Below are 20,606 nucleotides of genomic sequence, written 5' to 3'. Positions count from 1 at the left end.
TAGTTTTATTAATTGATTGTAGATTTTTATTGAGCCATTGCCGTAGATTAAATAAGATCATTCATTCGAAGGTCAAAGATCTTCGACGCGCGATAATAGTGGGTTCGACAGTCTTCGGATCTTCGATCGAGCAATCCCGTTATTCCCGATCACCGACCGTGGCGCGTATTATAAAAGCTATGTACGTCCTTCTCTCAAAGACAGTTTTCTTGAAGATGAACAACAACGAACTGCTACGAATAAAGCGCGCAAAATGGATGACGTTGATGATGATGGCAATCATCGTCTTCGTCGCCGATGCGTCTATTCTCAGACGTCAAACAAGACGAGTCCTGGGTCGTGATATCAGTGAAGGCAAGAAGCAGCCAAAGGATCTTGTCGGGGAACGAATCACTTACGAAGGGGATCAAGTATGGAGGATCCATAAGGATAACAGTTCCGTAGAGGAATTGGTGCAACGTTACGATGAATATGGTTGTACGTAAAAATTTATGTTTAAACAAAATCTATTATATTGTCGATTTAAAATAGATATGTATTATCAAGGATCGTAGGAAAAACAATAGTGAAATACATTGCTCCTTTTTTCATATGTAGCATATTCTATATGGTCTAACAACGTGTCGATAGCTGATATTTTTTTGGAAAGTAATATGGTAGAGAACATAGAATCTTTATTTCGAAGTTATGGTGTGAAATATGAAATTTTGATCGATGATGTAGAACAAGCGATTAAGGAGGAGAATCCTCCTCTTTCGCCGGAAGCGCAAGAGGAACTCGAAGGACGTAAAGGTTTGAGATTTTTATTACAATTATATTAACTGCGTTTTATAATTTCATTATTGTTATCATATATTATTATGAAAAATCATGCTGCGAATATAATTTTATCAATGAAGATAATGACATTTCGAAACTGATAATGACTTTTTGAATAGTGATGATAATTATATACGTGAAATATTACATAATCTATTATACATGTATTTTTTAATATTTTAAGTAGCATTTTTATTAATAGCTTACGCGATCAATTATTTCTGCTTTTATTACTTGTGCTTCGCTATTTGCATTACATCGCTTTTCACCATTTTTCTTCGTCTTTTGATAGTCATTATCACATTAATAATAAATAAAAGCATTAATTGCGTTCCACTGACACTGATAAAAATTACGAAAGGAACTATAGTTTATTTGGTTTAGTCTTAATATTTGCATTGATTCAATTCGTAACTAGCGAAGAAAATTGATAAAAATAAATCGATAATTCTAATTTAAAAATACATTTGAAAATGATACGTTATATATTGTAGTGTGTTTATCGTTAATTTGGGATTAAATTATTTATAAAGTTAAAATTATTAAAGTTAAAAACAAAGTAATTGTGTGTAAGTTGTGAAATAAGTTTCTTTTCTGAGAATTGATTCTATCAACAACATTCTGTTATATTCTAATCACATTTTTAATTGGTTTTAATTAGAATAAATTACATATATAGTATTTTTAATATTTGAGACATGTATAAAGTGTTGCAAATACTTGTAAACCTACTATATATGAGTTTATGTAAATCCAATATTGACGAAATCTTTGTCAGTGATTTTAATTGTCAATATATTAACAATTAAACAATCACAGATCTAATGTAAAAAGATAATTAATTTGATTATTTTTATTGATATATGTCGTTATCGAGATTTTTTAATTTTTTGCTATCTGATAAATTCTTGTGAAAGTCATAAACTTGAAGTGTATATGTCTCAAAAAAATGATAACAATGATAAGTGATTATTATAGATGACCTTATCGAATTTCTAAGTTTATTTATTCGACGAGAGAAAACAATCGGAAACAAATCGAGGTAATCGACCTCGAGCGAATACCACCCGGTAACCTGGTTCTGCTTCAATGCTGATTAACATTAACAGTTATACTTTACTTGTACGCGTGTGTGCAAGGTGTGCGTAAAGCACGAACGTAGTCTTCGCACGTACATATGTTTTGCGGCATTTCGACGTTTTCCTACGGTCATTTGCATATTCGATCGATCCGATCTCGATGCCGTTATTCAGGACACGATGAGATTCGATTTCCGATTGAATCGCGCTTCGCAAGAGAATGCTTTATTTGCAAACAACAGCGTTATTTATTTTCCTACGTAAAATCACTGGACCGCGTCGCGAATTAAATTGTATTAAAAATAAATGCAAGCGCTCGCCAACCATCAGTATCATTCCGTCACCGAAGTGAGGCTTTCAGTCATTTTTTAGCTCGTTACTATTGGTGGCAGGGAGTCAGAAGTAAATATCCACGTCCTCGTCCTCTTCGTTATCCCGTAGCTAGTGTTTACGGTGGAGGTGATCCTTGGCATTTTAGGGGTGAGGTTCTCAAGCGCGCATAATCCGCTTCGTCGATTCAGAACGGTGCTTCGAATGCGTTTATACGAGTATACCAAAAGTATTTTATAATATATCAAATAAAAAAAATCCATTTGTTTTATGTATGTTCATACTATATCGAGCTGAATTTGCGAAGCGGTTGTAAAATAAGCGCACGAAGGGACGGAACGTGCAATCTGTAAATAATCTTGAAGGTATATGCGCCAGGTCATCGAATGGAATGGACCACGTATCATCGATTGGCTGACATCAATGGTTATTTGGATTATCTTGCGGAAACTTATCCTGATTTTTGCTCGGTTCAGACCATTGGTAATTCCATCGAAGGTCGCCCTCTTAAGGTATTAGACTCGTGCCTTAATTTAGATATTTACGTTCCGTGAGTGATAAAATATTTAAAGATTACATTATAAATATTTATATAGGTTCTAAGAATCAGCAATGGTAAGTCAAATGCGCCCGCGATTTGGATTGATGGAGGCATTCACGCCCGCGAATGGATATCGCCGGCATCTGTGACGTATATCATCGATTATTTGGTGGAAAACAGTGAAAATCTGGAAATTGATTATTATATCATGCCAGTAATTAATCCCGACGGATATGAATATACCTTCACTGTCGATCGTTTATGGAGGAAGAACAGAAGGAAAAGTGGTTACGCCGGTTGTTCAGGTGTTGATTTAAATCGAAACTTCGGCTATCGTTGGGGTGGCAAAGGAGCAAGCAAAGATATTTGTCGCGATACGTATTCAGGCGCTAAACCGTTTTCCGAGCCAGAAACCGATGCCATTCGAAACTTCTTCGAGATCAGCTCAGCAAATTTCAAGGTCGGTTAAAATATAATAATTTATTTTCACATTTAATTTGCACAAGTTTTCATTTACTTTGCTTGCATTGCTCTATTTGTTGCTTTTAAAGGTTACACTAATTTATAATATAAAGATGCTATTAAATGTTATTTTTAAAAAGAGCATTATAAGTAAATTTTGCAAAAATTTTTACAAAATTTAAAAAAATATCTAACACGAAAAATAGAATTAATAAATCTTCTTCTCAGGCATATCTGTCGTTTCATTCTTACGGACAATATATACTTTATCCATGGGGCTATGACAAACGTCTGCCACCGGATTATGTCGATCTTGACAATGTCGGTCGCCAAGCAGCGACGGCCATGAAAAAAGCAGGGGGTGCTGCCAGTGTGTATACTGTCGGTAATAGTGCAACAACATTGTATCCAGCTTCTGGTGGATCTGATGATTGGGCGAAGGCTCTGCTTAAGCTCAAATACACGTATACAATCGAATTGAGAGATACTGGAAGATTCGGTTTTATTTTACCTGCCCGTTATATTATCCCTACGGCAAAAGAAGCGCTTGCCGCGGTGGAAGTAGTTACGGAGGCTTGCAAAACGGCGTGATTATTAATCGAACTATTAATTGTGGATATAAAATTGATTGGAAAAGTTTAAGTAAGTTCTTATTAGCTGACATGTTATTGCATTTTATAAAGTATTGCGAAAACTTGTAAAAAGAAATATTTTTTGTTCTTAATATCCGAATTATGTAATATATTGTTACATAAATTTGCTGTTCTATAATATTTTATTGTACTTTGTAATTAAATAAATTAATTAAATCAATAAATACTTAAATACTTAAATAAATTATTAATTGCAAAAATTTAATTAACAGCTTCATGGAATAAGAAACAAGTTTATTAATTTTGTATCTTTTTATTGTATTTTATATCAGTTATATATTTATATACTAGATATAAATTTCAACATTTTGCTACATATTTTTTATGTAGTATATATTAGCGAATGTCACTAATGTTTAGCACTAACAATTGTTATTTATTAAGTAAAATAAGAACACCAATAACAACACTTTTGTCCTTAATATTGTTTTATTTAATTAAGTTTCGATTTATATTTATACATCACAAGTAAGTTTGGGATAAAAACAGTATTTGCATTATGTAAAGTTGTTTATTATATATTTATATATTTATATATTTGTTTTACATAAAAATAAACGATAGTTGATTAACATATTTGTTCATATCGATACAAACGTTGTGTGATTAGCAATCGTTTGTTCAATCCATGCATTGAATTTGGATACTTTAGTATACACAGTTAGTGATGTACCACATGGTGGTATGATCCAAGATGCAATTCCAATGAGCACCGGCTTCTGTCCATAATACGAGACCAGAGGACCGCCAGAGTCACCCTAAACATGTAATTAAGAATTTGAAACATGAAATTTTTATTTTTATAATAGAGTGATCGTTATAATTTATTATAAGTTTGCAACTCTCTCTCTCTCCCTCTCTATAATATTTTATTGTACTTTGTAATTAAATAAATTAATTAAATCAATAAATACTTAAATACTTAAATAAATTATTAATTGCAAAAATTTAATTAACAGCTTCATGGAATAAGAAACAAGTTTATTAATTTTGTATCTTTTTATTGTATTTTATATCAGTTATATATTTATATACTAGATATAAATTTCAACATTTTGCTACATATTTTTTATGTAGTATATATTAGCGAATGTCACTAATGTTTAGCACTAACAATTGTTATTTATTAAGTAAAATAAGAACACCAATAACAACACTTTTGTCCTTAATATTGTTTTATTTAATTAAGTTTCGATTTATATTTATACATCACAAGTAAGTTTGGGATAAAAACAGTATTTGCATTATGTAAAGTTGTTTATTATATATTTATATATTTATATATTTGTTTTACATAAAAATAAACGATAGTTGATTAACATATTTGTTCATATCGATACAAACGTTGTGTGATTAGCAATCGTTTGTTCAATCCATGCATTGAATTTGGATACTTTAGTATACACAGTTAGTGATGTACCACATGGTGGTATGATCCAAGATGCAATTCCAATGAGCACCGGCTTCTGTCCATAATACGAGACCAGAGGACCGCCAGAGTCACCCTAAACATGTAATTAAGAATTTGAAACATGAAATTTTTATTTTTATAATAGAGTGATCGTTATAATTTATTATAAGTTTGCAACTCTCTCTCTCTCTCTCTCTCTCTCTCTCTCTCTCTCTCTCTCTCTCTCTCTCTCTCTCTCCATTCTTACGTCGCATGCAGAGATTCCACCGGTTAAAGGTCCGGTGCAGATATTGTTTTCATCAATGAGTGAAAATCCTAATTGATTTTCAACAAATATGCTGCAGGTATCACGATTGATGTATGTCAATTTAATATGCTGAAGTTTATCTGGATCACTTAAAATATTGTGTGATGATACAAATAACCCCCATCCGCAAAGATATGCAATTCCAGTTGGCTCGGTTTCTGGTTGAGGCAACTCGATGGCTTGTATTTCCTTTGTAAACTTTAATGGAACCTTAAGCTTGATCAAACCAATGTCATATGAGGTATTATTACTGCAAATTGCAAAGTATCGAAATAATCATAAAATTGTATATTTGCGTATTATATTATGTAAATTATTATATAAATATATAGATATAGTATAATATATAGATTATTATATAAATTAAATAATTATGTTTAAATATAGAATTGCATTATTAATGGAAAAATAATGTTATACAGAATCAGTAACAATGTTATTTATATCAGCGAAAAGTCTACAAAATTAACTATGTGCATTATTTAAACGTATTTGAAACGTAGTTTCTCTCTAATCATCATAAACAAGTGATAATCACGATAATATTGCGTTTGTTAATAATTTTGATTATAATTTTTCACTCTCATATATATGTATAACTAATTATAAGAGTTATATAAATCTTTGATATAAAATCACGATCTAGATTATGTTTTCATATACAATTATAATTTCATAAATATATATTATATATATGATACATGCTTATGTACTAAACAAATACTCAAATTCAAAAGAGAGCTTGACAAATGGTTTGTACTCTTTATTTTTAACATTTTACTTACGAGAAATATTTTTCATGTATGAAAATCTGTTCAATTTGGGCTGTTTGTTCGGTGCTTTCGACAATTTGAATGTTGTGTTTTCCAGCTTTGATGACAATAGTGTCAATTTCTACCGAAGAAATTTCCGCTAGACAATGTGCTGCGGTTAAGATCCATTGATTATTCAAAATGGATCCAGCACAGAAATGATATAATATATCGTTTACATTCTGTTGAAGGGAAACTATATACGGATAATTTGCTCTAGGCGCCTCGCTACCCCCGGTCACACGGAACAAGAAGTTTTTGTATACCTTTCTTTGGAGACGTTGAGGTCTCTCTGAAATTAATATTTACAATTAAGACAATTTTTTCGATACACGAACAAAATCGCGATTATAGTATGCCAAGAAAAGTAATCTTATACAATAAAACCAGAATAATTTTTAATAATGCAAAAGTTTGCTAATTTTCTTAAAATCCATGAAATCATGTGATAATTCCATCGACATTTATTTAATAAATTTGATTTTGTTAGTTAAATAAAAATCACGTATTATTTATTGCCTACTTTTCACACGCGTCTAACTAAATCACTTTATACTTTAAATGATATAAGCTGTTAGAAGAATAAACTTACCCGCAAAAGCCGCAATTAGAAGAATAAGAAACACAATTGCTTTGGAAGACATTTCGTTCTTTGAAATAAATCCGCCAAATCAACTGTATTTTATAGTCGGTTTGGTGAGTTTATTTATGTGATATCAATGATAACATTGTATCATTCATCAATTGTTGATTTATTTTAATCTATGACTATGTCTATAAGATAAGATAGATCTTCATAGACAAGAGTATGACACTATACCTAAAAACCAAAAATTATAGTGTTCTAGTACATAATAAAAGAATTGAATTGCAGGAGTAATTAATATTACAAAAGGCTCTGTAATACATCAATTATTTAATAAATAATTAATCTATAAATTAAAATACTTGTATAATAATCTAAAATAAAAAATATACGTGTTGCTTTAGACAAATTTATTTATTTATGCAAGATATTTGATTTACATTGAATAAAATACAATAATACGTTATCAATATTCATTGATAAGTTATCAATATAATTGTGTTTAGTTTTTCTCCATTATATCCTGAATCCATGAATTATAGTTGGATACTCCAGTATAGACGGATGGCGCACCAGGAGTACCACATGGAATAATGCCCCAAGATACTATTCCAGTAAGCACCGGCTTCTGTTCAACAATCGAGAACAGAGATCCGCCAGAATCACCCTAAACAATGTAATTGTGTTAGAATTTAGTACATTAAATTTTCATACTTATAGTAGAGTGATTATCATAATTTTCTATAAGTTTATAATCTATAATTATTATCTTACGCTGCATGCGGAGATTCCACCGGTCAATGGTCCAGTACAGACGTTAGTCTCATGTACAGGAGAAGATCCTGTCAGACGCTCGACAGCTTCGTCACAGGCATCGAGATCGATGTAATGCAAATTAACATGTTGAAGTTGGTCTGGCATGTCTGGAAGCCAACTTTCCGAGACAGAGCCCCATCCGCAAAGAATTGCATCTCCGGTCGGATTAGTTCCAGGTTTTGGTAAATCGATGGGTTGTACTTCTTTTGTGAGCTTTAATGGAGTTTGAAGCTTGACCAAACCAATATCAAACGGGCCAACACCACTGGAAGTTAAAAAGAATATTGAAATAAAAATTTAAAACTCTATATTTATTAGTTGCTATATAAAATCTCATAAGCAATTGTGTTTAACAAAATGGCATACAGTATTAGGAAAATAGGACTAGTATAGAAATATATTAATAAATAAGAAATAATAAATAAGAATATATTAATATAAAAAAATTAATATTTGACACGATTGATAGCAATGCTATGTATCAATAAAAAATCTACAGGTTTACTATGTGCATCGCTTCTTATCTAAAAGAAGATTTGTAGTTTAATTATAAATATCAAGTGATAATTGTGATATATCAATATCTAACACTACGTCTTTCTTAGGAATTTCGATTACTATATTTAACGTGCGATAAGAACTGGATTCTATTTAAGAACGTATTATGTCTTAGATTGTCAAAAATATAAACACGCAATTAATTATGTATTTAACAAATACTAATTTGAATAAGAGTTAATTGGGGCTTATTAATACTTGTTGTTTAAACATTTTATTTACCCTTGATATTTTTCATGCACAAAAGTCTCCGCAACTTGAGCTGTTTGCTCGGTATCCTCAGTGACTAGAATGTTGTGCTTTCCAGCCTTAACGGTGAAAGAATCAACTGCTAAAACGCAGTGTGCTGCGGTTACGACCCACTGACTGTTTATGATCGATCCGGCGCAAAAGTGGCTACCATATTGCTGCAGAGAAACAATGAAAGGATAACTATTTTTTGGAGCCTCGCTGCCTCCAACAACTTGCGGCAAGAACGGTACTCGAAGACCTAGATGAGGTTTGTCTGAAATTAAAATTAATGATTGTTAAGACAAAATTTGCAAACAAAATCAATGACAGTATGTTAAAAAAAAATTTTGTGCAATGAAGTTGAAGTAATTTATAACAATATAATGCAAGACTAATTTTTATTATTTTCTTCATGAAATTATAAGATAATTTAATTGATATTTGTTTCAAACATTTAATTTTATTAAAGAAGACAGAAGTTGTATATTATTTTGTTGCCAACATTTTAAACAATCAGTTAATTTGATTAATTTACACTTGTTACTTATTATATATGTATAATGTATACTAACGAAGTACTGCCGGACCAGCGAAAGCCACCGTTAGGAGAGCAAAGAACACGATTGCTTTAGGAGACATCTTGTCGATTGATGTCAATCCAGCGAATTGGCTGCATTTTATGCTCATTTCGCTGACAATGAGTACGATAATGACTCTGCATTGATAATCCATTGTAATCTATGCAAATCCACGTAATCTGTTTAAGATAAGAAATATTTTGCTACAAACCAAACTTTCCTCATATTTGATGGATTATGTTGATTTAATCATTAAATGTTATCTCAAAGTTAATTTAGACAAAGTAACTCGCTGTTTCTTTACATGTTCATTACATGTTTCAATTTAATAACATTACTTGTGTTTGCGATAGAAGAAGAATGGTCTTTATAATGTCAAAAGTTCTAATATACATATTACTCTTAGAAACATAAGCCATAGTTTTATGAAGAAATTGTATTATACTTATTTTTATTTTTATTATGTTAAAATTTTCTAAAGTTTTCTTTTAATCAGTTAATCTCAACTTTTTTTCAGAAAAAACAATTAAATTATTATTAAATAACACAAAAAATCTTAAAAATAATAAAAAAATAAACGTAGGAAGGATAATTTTGAAGGATTAATTTTGTAAGGTATATTTATTTTAATCGTCTTAATATTTATTAATAGCTTTGAACGGATTACATTTAACAAAAAACAAGAGTATAACAATTATAGACAATATTATTAATAAATTTAATCTTTTTTTGTTGATTATTTGTTTCAAAGTTGTTTAATCTCCGTCTATCATGCAAATCACGCATCAGATCTGCTATGGATAATAACAATAAAACATTCTTTCAGTTCCAATCAATTACGCTGCATTTTAATCATGATGGATCATCCAGCAGTTCAATGTCTCGCTATTGTTATCTAATTATGATCATTATCTCTCAATGCAGTAGACAGAAAGCATGCAAAAAGTCAATAATCTCATTTAAGATAGTGTATATTGATTTATTTATCGAGATTGATAAAAATGAATTTCCTGGTTTTGAAATTTCGATAAAATACGTATTAATAAAGATTAAAAATATAATCATGGAAGGGATGTGTGCATAAAAATCCGATAAATCTTTTGTGTAAGTTATTTGTATATTGTCAGTTTAATATTTGCTTTCAACGCGGTACTGTATGCGCTGTGAGTAGAATTTCCAATTCTAGAATATCATAAAAATATGTAGTATAAAGTATTATTTAAGTAATAATAAAAAAAAAAATAAAGATTTTTGTGAGTAGAATTTCCAATTCTAGAATATCATAAAAATATGTAGTATAAAGTATTATTTAAGTAATAATAAAAAAAAAAAAATAAAGATTTTATTGATAATTAATAAAAGTGAGCTTAACATTACATTATTCTTCAATAATATCGAAAGCTTAAACCAACGCAATAGGCAAATATGTATAACGGAAAACCATTAATATGAGATTTTAATATTTAAGATGATAGGAATATAGACTGTTAGAAACATGGTCATTTTCTTGTTAAAAAAAGATTGCAGAAAATTTACATTTACAATTAATTTTGCATTGTTATAGCATTGCAGATATAAACTTTGTAATATGGAGAAGCTCTATATTCTATTCTATTAAAGAAATAGAAATTGTCACTCTTATGCGCTTTATTTTTTATTAGTTTAATATTTTATAACATGCAGCAATAGAATATAGCGTTATGAATTTGACAAATATTAAAATTATTCGTATATAATATAAATCTAATGAGCTAATTTGATTTTTTTTGTTAAAAAGCAATAATAATAAGTTTATTTATTGTGCTTTTTTCATTTATTTTGATGTGCTGTTATTTCGGCAAAGATAAGAATCTATTATTGAGCGAAGATCGTGTTTGACAGTTCGAATATTGAAAAAGTTAATAGTGTATAAGCAATTTTATTAGTTTGTTGCAAATTTAATAGCAATTTCTTTGAGTTTATATACGTTGAAAGACTGTCAATCATAAAAATTGCGTACTTGGACAGTATTTTTAATATCAAGCAAACAGGGCCAAGTCTGTTTACAGTATATTGCTTTTGTTGATAGGCACGTAGTTTCATACCAAACTTTAAATTCCATTAAATTTTAAGCTGATATGATATTAAGGATGATAAAATTATTAGCATATATTCATAAAGAACAACAAAATATATTATTAATTAAATAGATTAATTAGTGCGTGTTAGCAATAATTAAATTGAAGTATCTTAAATATGTAAGAAAAAATATATATAGGAGGTAAAAAATACAAAAGATTAAAAAATTGTGTGTGACTATTCATTTTTATTATTTTTCTTTCATATGTATTAATAGGAGTTTTAGATTTAAAAATATGTATAAAAATCATGGGGTATTATAAAATTTATTTATTTTTGATATTTTTATTTATTTTTGATATTTTCTGTACATTACATAAAATATAGCATCATTATTGTCAGTATTTATCGAAATTTTAATTATTAACTGTTTTTCTTATTCACAAATTAAAAATTTGGTTGTTTTAATTTGTATGAAAATGGCGCACACAATAATGTCTTAAATAATACAATTCTCACAAGCATATTGATCGCATAGAAAAGACGAAAGATATTTAATATAAATAATCAGACATTCGGTTTGACATTGTCAAGCCAAATCGTTAATTTAATCCAATCAACGTAGGAAGCCACGCGGGTGTATACGGAAGGAACGCGGTTGACACCGCACGGCATAACACCCCATGAAACGATACCGATTTGGATAGGAGTGTTGTTTTCGAATTGGACCAGTGGACCACCAGAGTCACCCTATAAAAAACAAAAGAAATTGCACAAACAATTCAAATATTTAATTTTTCTTTTTTATTATTACTAAACACACACGTATATTTAAAAATAGAAGTTATAAATTATTATTTCATTTATAAAGCTATTTTACAACTTTTATAAATAAAGGCAATTTAGAAATTATTTTATGCCGCTTTATGGAATGGATTGACGAAACAGTTTGTTAAATAGATAACATTACCGTTAATAATACAAAATCGTAAAATAGCATTTTTTAATATGGTAATTTGGTTGATTGTAAAAGAAAAGGAAAGAGAAAGAAGGAGAAAGAAAAGTTTTAATTTGACTTACAGAGCAGGCTGATACCTCTCCAACAGAATCAGTGCAGATTTGTGAATCATAAAGTTCTGGTTTTTTGCCTATGATGTTATCCGGGAATTTGTTCAGACAAGATTGATTGTCCAACACAGGTACAGTAACCTTTTGAAGAACATCAGGAAGCAGCGGGCGCAATTTTTTTGAAATAGAGCCCCATCCAGAGAGCACAGCATTTCCAGTTCGTATCTCGTTCCGTCGAGGTAGAGAGATAGCGGACACTCTCTTGTTAAAGATAAGAGGAGTTTTCAGTTTCAGGATAGCGATATCATATGGAGCAACACCTCTGAAAGAATATAGTATGGTTCACAATCAGTTTAAAGTATTCCGATAATATCGTGATTTTACGTTTCAGACATGTCTATTACGTTATCAATTAGGAAAACACGGATATCGATTGCAAGAAATTTATAAAAAAGATGTGATGACACATTATAGCATGACATGGATTACGAATTGCAAAATAATTGCGATAAGTACTTAATTTTAAATTTCTTGAGAGAATTTAATTTTTTTCTATATTTGCTACATTAAAATTGTTTTTAAATAAAATGTAATATTTTAAATATAATTGACATTCGATTGCAGTAAATAATATTGCATTAATAAAATGGTTTAATGGAGAGCCCATGAATTAATTTCTAATTTTAAATAATACGAGATTAATCCTGCATTTTGATAAGAATTTTTACAAATAATTATATTGATAACCTATCTTTGTAATCATAAACATTTTATCATATAAATGTATTGTTATTAATAATATATTTATTATTTCTTTAGATAAAATGTCTTTTTAAGTGTTTTTAAAGTCTTTGAGTTTGTATAGATAAGATTATACTTCTGTAATATAAAATTTTGCAAAAATTATAATATTGATACTTTTTAATAATATTCTGGCAATAATATAAATTCTAATTGTAAGATGGCCCTCAATTAAATTAAATAAATTAATAGGTAGAAATTATGGAGTCTATGGTATCTATTTTTGACTAAATATAATGGAAACGTACCCCGGATACTCTTTGTGAACGATGGCCCTTTCAACTTCAACTTCTTGTTGAGTGTCTTCGTCTCTAGAAATGTGATGCTTGCCAGCCAATACTTTAAGCTTGCCGTACTTTAAAACACAGTGTCCGGCGGTCAAAACGTAATGCTCATCTAAAATTGAACCACCGCAGGCATGGTTCAGTGGAACGAGAGGTGGTATACCCCAACGAATAGACACTTGATAAGGAAATTCACCAGGTGTGGCATCTTCACCGTCGGTGATCTTAGGTTTCAGACCAAAGGGGGTGGCCAGACATGCTATAGAAAATTTTAAAGAAAACTTCTAATAATAATATCTGAATGTGAGAACGATACTTTCGCAAAACTTGAACATTTTGTTCTAGCATTTCAATCATTTTATAGTGTCATTTTTATTTCAAAATATAATATTATTTTAGAGATAAATCCTCCGTATGAAAACACAGTTTTCTAAATATCTATTTTATAATTACTTACAAAACTTGTTTTAAATATTTTTTTATATATTGTGTTAAATATTTCTAAATTAAATATAGTTTGCATGTATTTGATAAATTTAGAAAAAAATATTTGCGGTATTTATGCCATTTGATATATATTGCGATTTATACTTTTAGAAACTATAAAATGTTTAGTGTTACTTTATTTTAGTTTTAATTTAACCTGAATATTACAAGTAATATATCGCAAAAAGTGCATACTTACCCTGAAAAACCAGAATGGCAGCTAAAACGCACTGAATCAGCATTATGCCGGTCGGTATACTAGTTGAATAAATGGCAATTGGCCGAATAACACAGCTTACAGTTTATATACTACGAAATAACGCAATATCACGCGCGATAAGACATAAATACGCATGTATTTTTGATTCATCTTGATAACACATCTTTTTGAGTGCGTAGATAGCGTGCACTGACTATAGTCTTACCTCATTAATCTGTTTCTTATATATAAAAAACAAACATTAACTTTATTATCTATCTTTTTAATCAAACAAATCACCATTAATTTATTTCATCGTATATACATATTGTGAAATAGAAATTTATTTCCGTGTTTATATTTTAGTCGCATATTAGGATCATTTTCATTTATTGTGTATGTATTATGTTCCTTATAATATAAGATATATATGCTAATTGAAATAACAAATATTAAAATAGCTCAATATGTTGTTTAAATAAATAAAATAAAGTCATATTTATTTTATTATTTGTATGAAAGAATTCAGTATCGATATAATGAAATGAATAATAAATATATTCACATTACATTATATACATTACACAGAGACACACACACACATTTTCTCTTTCTTTCTCTTCTGTCTTGTCTGTCTACTTAAACTATAAATATAATTCTGTATACATGGAAGGTACACATACTTCATTTAATTTACAAATAGAAATGTACAAAAATAAAAATATTGAAGACAACATAAATTGTACAGTTGTATTAAATTAAAATTAAATTAAAATAGTATATTAAAATAAAATAAAATTCCTATACAATATGGGGTGTTCGGCAACAAGTGGAACAAAATTTAAAAAATGATTCTATATGATAAAATAAGACAAAAATCAAGAATAACAAAATTGCGATGACTTTGTTTTTTAATTATAATGTTTGAAAACTCGCATAAAAGATACCTGAAGTACGGCAATCCGCCGATCTCTAACGTGCATAGTCAGTAGAGTCACCGTCAAAATATACTGTAAGTACAGAAGCATCTGTTGAATACCCTGTATATAAAAATTTTCAAGTATTTAATCCAACTATAAGGCAAATTTTCTAAAATTAATTTAGGAACATAAAATTGTGCATAAGAAATGCAAAAATTTATTATAACATTTCACGTATTTGATATTAACATCGAATATCGATAATGTCAATATGTTCCTGTGATCTCAATTAAGATCATGGATCTATCTCTCGCTGTCATTCCAGCAAATTTTATTTATTCATTCTGATAACGATTTGAGTGCTGATTTCTCGATACGAATGCCCTATGTACTTTGTACGATATCTATCGCAGAGATGATAGTAATTACCCATGTGCTTCATAAATTGATCCGCTTTCTATCATCCGGGAAAAACATTAATTAATTTGATAAGTAGAGCGATTTCACGTGTTACAGGTGACCAAGCGAGCGATTGCGCGAATTCCCGCCCAGATCTCGCGCGCGGTCGGAACTATCTGAGCCGCCGGCAACAGAAATCCATATGTTCCGCGATCGCGTAGTTCCACCGTGTACGCATATTTTATACCGGCGACGCCTTTGGCCCAATCATCGGATGCCCCTGAAATCAGAGAAGGCACTTTTGCGACAAACATTTCCCATTATGACATTTTAAATGTTATTTTAATATCTGATAGTAGATTAGTACATCACATCTTTCCTACGAGCATATAAATCGTATATTAAAACTAAAAAAGAAATATTATATGTTATAGGTAATAGATAAACGTATATCTACCAGAAATTGGATACATCAAGTCTGTCACCGGTCCAAGTTGATAATGAGTGCCATGAACCTTTGTAATTGCATTAATTGCTTTTTTCGCTACGTTCATCATATCGGAATAATCCGACGGTTTCGAACGTGTGTGACCCCATGGTAGTAGCCACATTTGAGAATAAGAATGCAAAGTCAAATACATTCTGGGAATGTAAATAAAATATCACGTTTATATAAAATATTTTGTGAATATAATTTATAGAGAATTTTTATAAAGAATAAAATTAAAAAAATAAAACAAAAAGTTTAGAAAAAAGAAATAAAATGTAAAGTTTGCATAATAAAATTAGATTAATTAAATATAGACAATTATGTACCGAATATGTTGCTTATTTGCCAGAATGTAATCTGCCATAGCCTTCGTTTCTGGTTCGGAGAAGGCGAACGGTCCTGAGTAAGTTTCCTGACAAGGATCTGAACTAGCTCCCTCTTCCTTTTCCTCGCCCCAGTGATATGCAAAATTTCGATTTGGATCAACTCCTTCGCATTTAGTCCAGAACCATCTAGTATAGTGCGTTACGAACTGTAATAAATTGGAAGGTGTGTACCTAGAAAAAAAGATTGCACACATACGATTTCATTTTACTATAGCATAAAAAATTTCTCATAATTTTATCGTCACTTTTTATTGAGTTATATAATAGGCTTTATAAAAATGTTTTTAATTTAGTCCACTCATTTCTTTATCCGAAATCTCATCGTACAATCTAATCTAAAGATTAATTTTTTAAAAGCATATTAACGCGAATAATATTTTTCTTACAGATACAAATGTACAAACTTGTGTAAAAAAAATATATGCGCACACATTGCTAGAATTATTAACTTTTACTATTATAAAATACATAATCGTGATAAATAACAGAATTTCTTTTTTTTCGTTACCTACTATCTTCTTGACTTTCCGCGTGATTGCTTCTAGTTTTCCGCCAGAAGCGGTCACCGATATGACTATACTCGTAACCATCGGGATTGATAACTGGCAAAATCATCCAGTCTGAATTATCCAATAATTTCGAGTAGGTCGAATTCCTTTCAACCAATTGGCTTAGTATGTAGGTCGCCACGGCACTACCGATCCATTCACGTCCATGCATGCCTACAAATATAACGACAATTTACCGAAAAGATGGTCTAACGGGACGAAATGCAAATGATGGTCAAGACATGCAAATTCGATATCGAAAACTGGTCAGTCATAAATTCATTAAAAAACAGGACGGTTATAATAAAAGTTTTTACAACTCAGGAAAAGAAATGAAGTTGAAATTCTTTTCACAATATTCATATAAGATATTATTCGATTACAATTATTTTCTAAATTCTGTTTTGAACTTATATTTTTATAGTTCTATTCGTGGAAAAAATATTTGTCTTAGATAAAAAAACTCACCGGCATCGATCCAAATCGCAGGTTTTCTTTCGCCGTCTTTTTTTAATCCTGTCGAAACCTTTGCCATTTTTATTGGTTGGCCTTCGTAACTTTGGCCGATAGTTATTAATTCAAGTATTTTGGGGTACCTAAAAGCTAGGTATTCTAAATAGCGCACGATATCTGTAAAAGTGTGAATATATTTATTGCAGGGATAAATTTGATATGCAAAAATGAATTTATTATGTATATATTAAGCTAAAGATAGATGATATTTGATTGACCAAATTGTTCTCAATTAGATTAGTTTACGACGTAAAAAATATATCTTGTAGCATAATTTTACCTCCATATCGATGATAACGTTTCCATGTCATACTATGACCTTGAGTGGTCACCAAGTCCTCGCGTTGATCTTTTGACATTTTTGGATTTTGATATGAGATTGCTTTCTATTAATCAAAAATTAAAGTTATTTTTAAAATCTATAATTATCACTAAATTTAACATATAAAATTAATTATCTCAATCAATTATGTCAACAATCACAGAAAAATTTCTCTTTTCCATTTTTTTTTCGTAGCAATCATCAATCTTTTGATGTAGCCTCATAAATGTAAATGATGATTTATTCATTACTGTGATGTTTCTTTTCTGTGTCTTCGCAAAATGAAAAATCATGGAAATTATTATAAGTAAAGTGTGTTAGTATCATGCATGAACATCTGTTGTCATTAAAATTTCCGTATATATCGCATATAATGACATACATAATTAATTTCAAAATCTTAGTTCTCGTAATTACTGATCATTTTAATGTTATCTAAATATAGTACTCTTTTCAATATAAAAATTAATCATTCTTAAAAAAATTTATATATAAATTATTAAAATTGATTTAGAAAAATATTTAAAATGTTTTATGTTTTATAGTATTAATGTAAAAAATATGAAATATGCATTTACTTTTACCTGAATATCCGACATTAATACTTTGAAGTCGATTTTCTTATCTTTCAAATAGTCCTTAACGTCAGCTACAATATCTGGCGCGACGATAATATCGGAGGTCCTGAGAAGTAAATGTCAATATAAGAAATATGTCAAGTAATTGATTATATTTTTTAATAAATCAAATTGCAAAGATGAACCTGTTGAGATTTGGAAAGGACCAAAATTTGACGTCTTCGGGCTCAGCGTCTCTCAAATTACGCAGATCCACAACGTGATTTTCCGTGTTAGGAAACACTCTAATTAATTGATAGTTTCTATAATTTATTCTACTGACATTTGATCGTAAATTCTTCTTTTCAGTACCAACGATGCTGCTTACAACTGTGCTGAGTCCATTTGCTACGACAAATAGCATGGATTCAACTAGGCCAAATAGAGAAAAACCTCTGTCATAATCATCATCTCGGGATGATTCTTTGAGTGTCTCTTGAAGATAATTTGTTGCTTCAACTCTTTTTTCTTTTCTGTCTTTGGAATCCAAAATCGATTGCGGTTTTTGATCATTATTAGCATCCTGCAAACTATATGTTGGTTATTTGTTACGTACATATAAATAATATTTTCTATGTCAATTATTAAAATATTTTATAATATTTTCTAAAGGTTATAGGAAAGCAAACAATTATGTGTTTTGACAAATATAAAATTGAAGAAAAGTTTTCTAATTTTTAGGTATAGATATATTCTTTGTTATAAATTTACGAGTATTATATTAATATTAATATTAATATTGCATATATTTGCAAAGATATTCTGATTATATAGATATATGAATAAGTCTGAAAAAATGTTAGCAATTTGTAGAAAATTTGTTTCATATATTTTTTAAATACCAAAGCGTTAGTCATGCGTTTATATGAAAATATCATATATTTGCATATGTTCGGCATGAGCTACACAAAGTCAGTAAAAAAATTACAACGTTCTTTTATGATTAAATACACGTTCCATTTTTTAAAGGAGAAGATAAATTAGAATGCGCAGACAAAACGCGTCGAGCGAACAAAACATATCAAACGGAAAAAGAATGCATCTTAATTAATATAATTAAACATTACCAAAGAAAAGCAAAATATAAGAAATTAATAAATACAGATTATATAATCGCAATAATTAAGTTAAAAGTAGAAAATGACAATTGATAATTATATTTTTGTATATAAGAATAAAATTATAATTTACGTTATTCCTCAGATTCTTTTACAGAACTTGACAAATATCATTAAAAAGCTGATTAAAAGAATTGAGAATTTCTTTTAATTTTTAGAACATATAATACACTTCTAATTAAAAAATAAAATATATTACGTTGATTCTTTTAACTTTATTACTTGTAGATTTTCTAATAATCCTTCCGCATGCAGAAACTTATTAATCTTTTGATATTGTTTTTAAATATTGACGTAACAATTTATCAAACTACTAAGCGTACAATTTCCTGATTAATTAATGACACCAACCCACTGTTTTTTTCATCAAGATCTCTTTCCTTCTGGAAAATCCTTTCTTCCGAATAATCATATTTCAGATGTGTCACTGTATAACTATCGCGATACGGATTACAGTTTACCGAATGAGGTATAAATATCCCTGAAAGTCCGAGGATCACGTACAAAACCGACTGGACACCGACGCTCATGGCGTACTTCGATCGCGTCGGGATGTATGCCTCGAACTGGCGAACCTGTAGCCGGAACCAGTCGCTCGACACTGTTTCACGTAAAACACGATGGTTTCACTATTCTGCCCCACGAGTCTGGTTTACGGGATTTCAACTCCGCGCTGAATGACGTTTATCCTTTAGTCGCGCAGCAGGTCGGAGGCTTCGGGGTTAATGGATGGGATACTAAAAGCGAGAGATCGAATAGATATGGTGATCGTAATCACCATATGTCAACTAGAACTAACGCTGAATCATAAATCTTAAAATTAATAATAATTAATAGTACATTTTATACGATGTGTTTTCCAGTGTTTTACTGGTACTAGTTTTCAGAAAATTCGAGTATTATAGATATTTATTTGATAAATAAAATATTAATTCATTCTTTAACTAATGCAATAAGATAAAATTGTTTGGCTATTCAAATGCATCTCAAATTGTTGACAACGAACGACACATAGTAGGTCAGTAAATTTGCCGTTAGCAAAACACGTTTTCTGATATAAGCGTTCAGACAACCATATAACTGTATGAAATCTACTTTTTTATATATGTATGTATGTATATATGTACATATTCATGTAATAACTTTTACACAATTACTGTAATTAAATTGAAATGGCACTTATTAAAGCGGCATTTATTTAAGAGTCTAGTATA

The 20,606-nt window shown here is 29.7% G+C and overlaps 3 protein-coding genes across 4 annotated transcripts; 1 reads left to right on the top strand and 2 right to left on the bottom strand.

The window, feature by feature from the left end:
* Positions 1 to 54: 54 nt before the first annotated feature.
* Positions 55 to 4,453, top strand: LOC115240213 (carboxypeptidase B-like). 2 transcript variants are annotated; one of them, XM_029815237.1, is made up of 6 exons: positions 55 to 477; positions 598 to 792; positions 2,271 to 2,378; positions 2,607 to 2,740; positions 2,825 to 3,229; positions 3,460 to 4,453. In XM_029815237.1, exons 1-6 carry the CDS (start codon positions 180 to 182, stop codon positions 3,820 to 3,822), a joined length of 1,503 nt encoding a protein of 500 aa, XP_029671097.1. In that variant the 5' UTR covers positions 55 to 179; the 3' UTR covers positions 3,823 to 4,453. The 2 variants fall into 2 exon arrangements, with proteins under 2 accessions (XP_029671097.1, XP_029671098.1); XM_029815238.1 differs by lacking the exon at positions 2,271 to 2,378 and having other exon boundaries at positions 59 to 477.
* A 391-nt stretch (positions 4,454 to 4,844) lies between these two features.
* Positions 4,845 to 9,622, bottom strand: LOC115240184 (transmembrane protease serine 9-like). Its single transcript, XM_029815167.1, has 8 exons — positions 9,178 to 9,622; positions 8,597 to 8,879; positions 7,775 to 8,081; positions 7,509 to 7,667; positions 7,007 to 7,064; positions 6,388 to 6,706; positions 5,543 to 5,852; positions 4,845 to 5,389 (listed from the first exon to the last, which is right to left on the bottom strand). The coding sequence occupies exons 1-8, from the start codon at positions 9,335 to 9,337 to the stop codon at positions 5,213 to 5,215; spliced, it is 1,773 nt and encodes a 590-aa protein (XP_029671027.1). The 5' UTR covers positions 9,338 to 9,622; the 3' UTR covers positions 4,845 to 5,212.
* A 2,074-nt stretch (positions 9,623 to 11,696) lies between these two features.
* Positions 11,697 to 19,922, bottom strand: LOC115240183. The gene is made up of 13 exons (XM_029815166.1): positions 19,744 to 19,922; positions 18,421 to 18,804; positions 18,242 to 18,341; positions 17,616 to 17,721; positions 17,291 to 17,452; positions 16,783 to 16,996; positions 16,215 to 16,445; positions 15,856 to 16,040; positions 15,507 to 15,678; positions 14,080 to 14,174; positions 13,359 to 13,653; positions 12,322 to 12,631; positions 11,697 to 11,991 (listed from the first exon to the last, which is right to left on the bottom strand). Exons 1-13 carry the CDS (start codon positions 19,920 to 19,922, stop codon positions 11,809 to 11,811), a joined length of 2,616 nt encoding a protein of 871 aa, XP_029671026.1. The 3' UTR covers positions 11,697 to 11,808.
* Between the last annotated feature and the right edge of the window lie 684 nt (positions 19,923 to 20,606).

The sequence above is a fragment of the Formica exsecta genome, unplaced genomic scaffold (genome assembly GCF_003651465.1).
Source record: "Formica exsecta isolate Colony F162 unplaced genomic scaffold, ASM365146v1 scaffold421, whole genome shotgun sequence".
Classification (NCBI taxonomy): domain Eukaryota; kingdom Metazoa; phylum Arthropoda; class Insecta; order Hymenoptera; family Formicidae; genus Formica; species Formica exsecta.
Note: the sequence above shows the minus strand (reverse complement) of the source record. Positions and strands in the feature narration are given on the sequence as shown.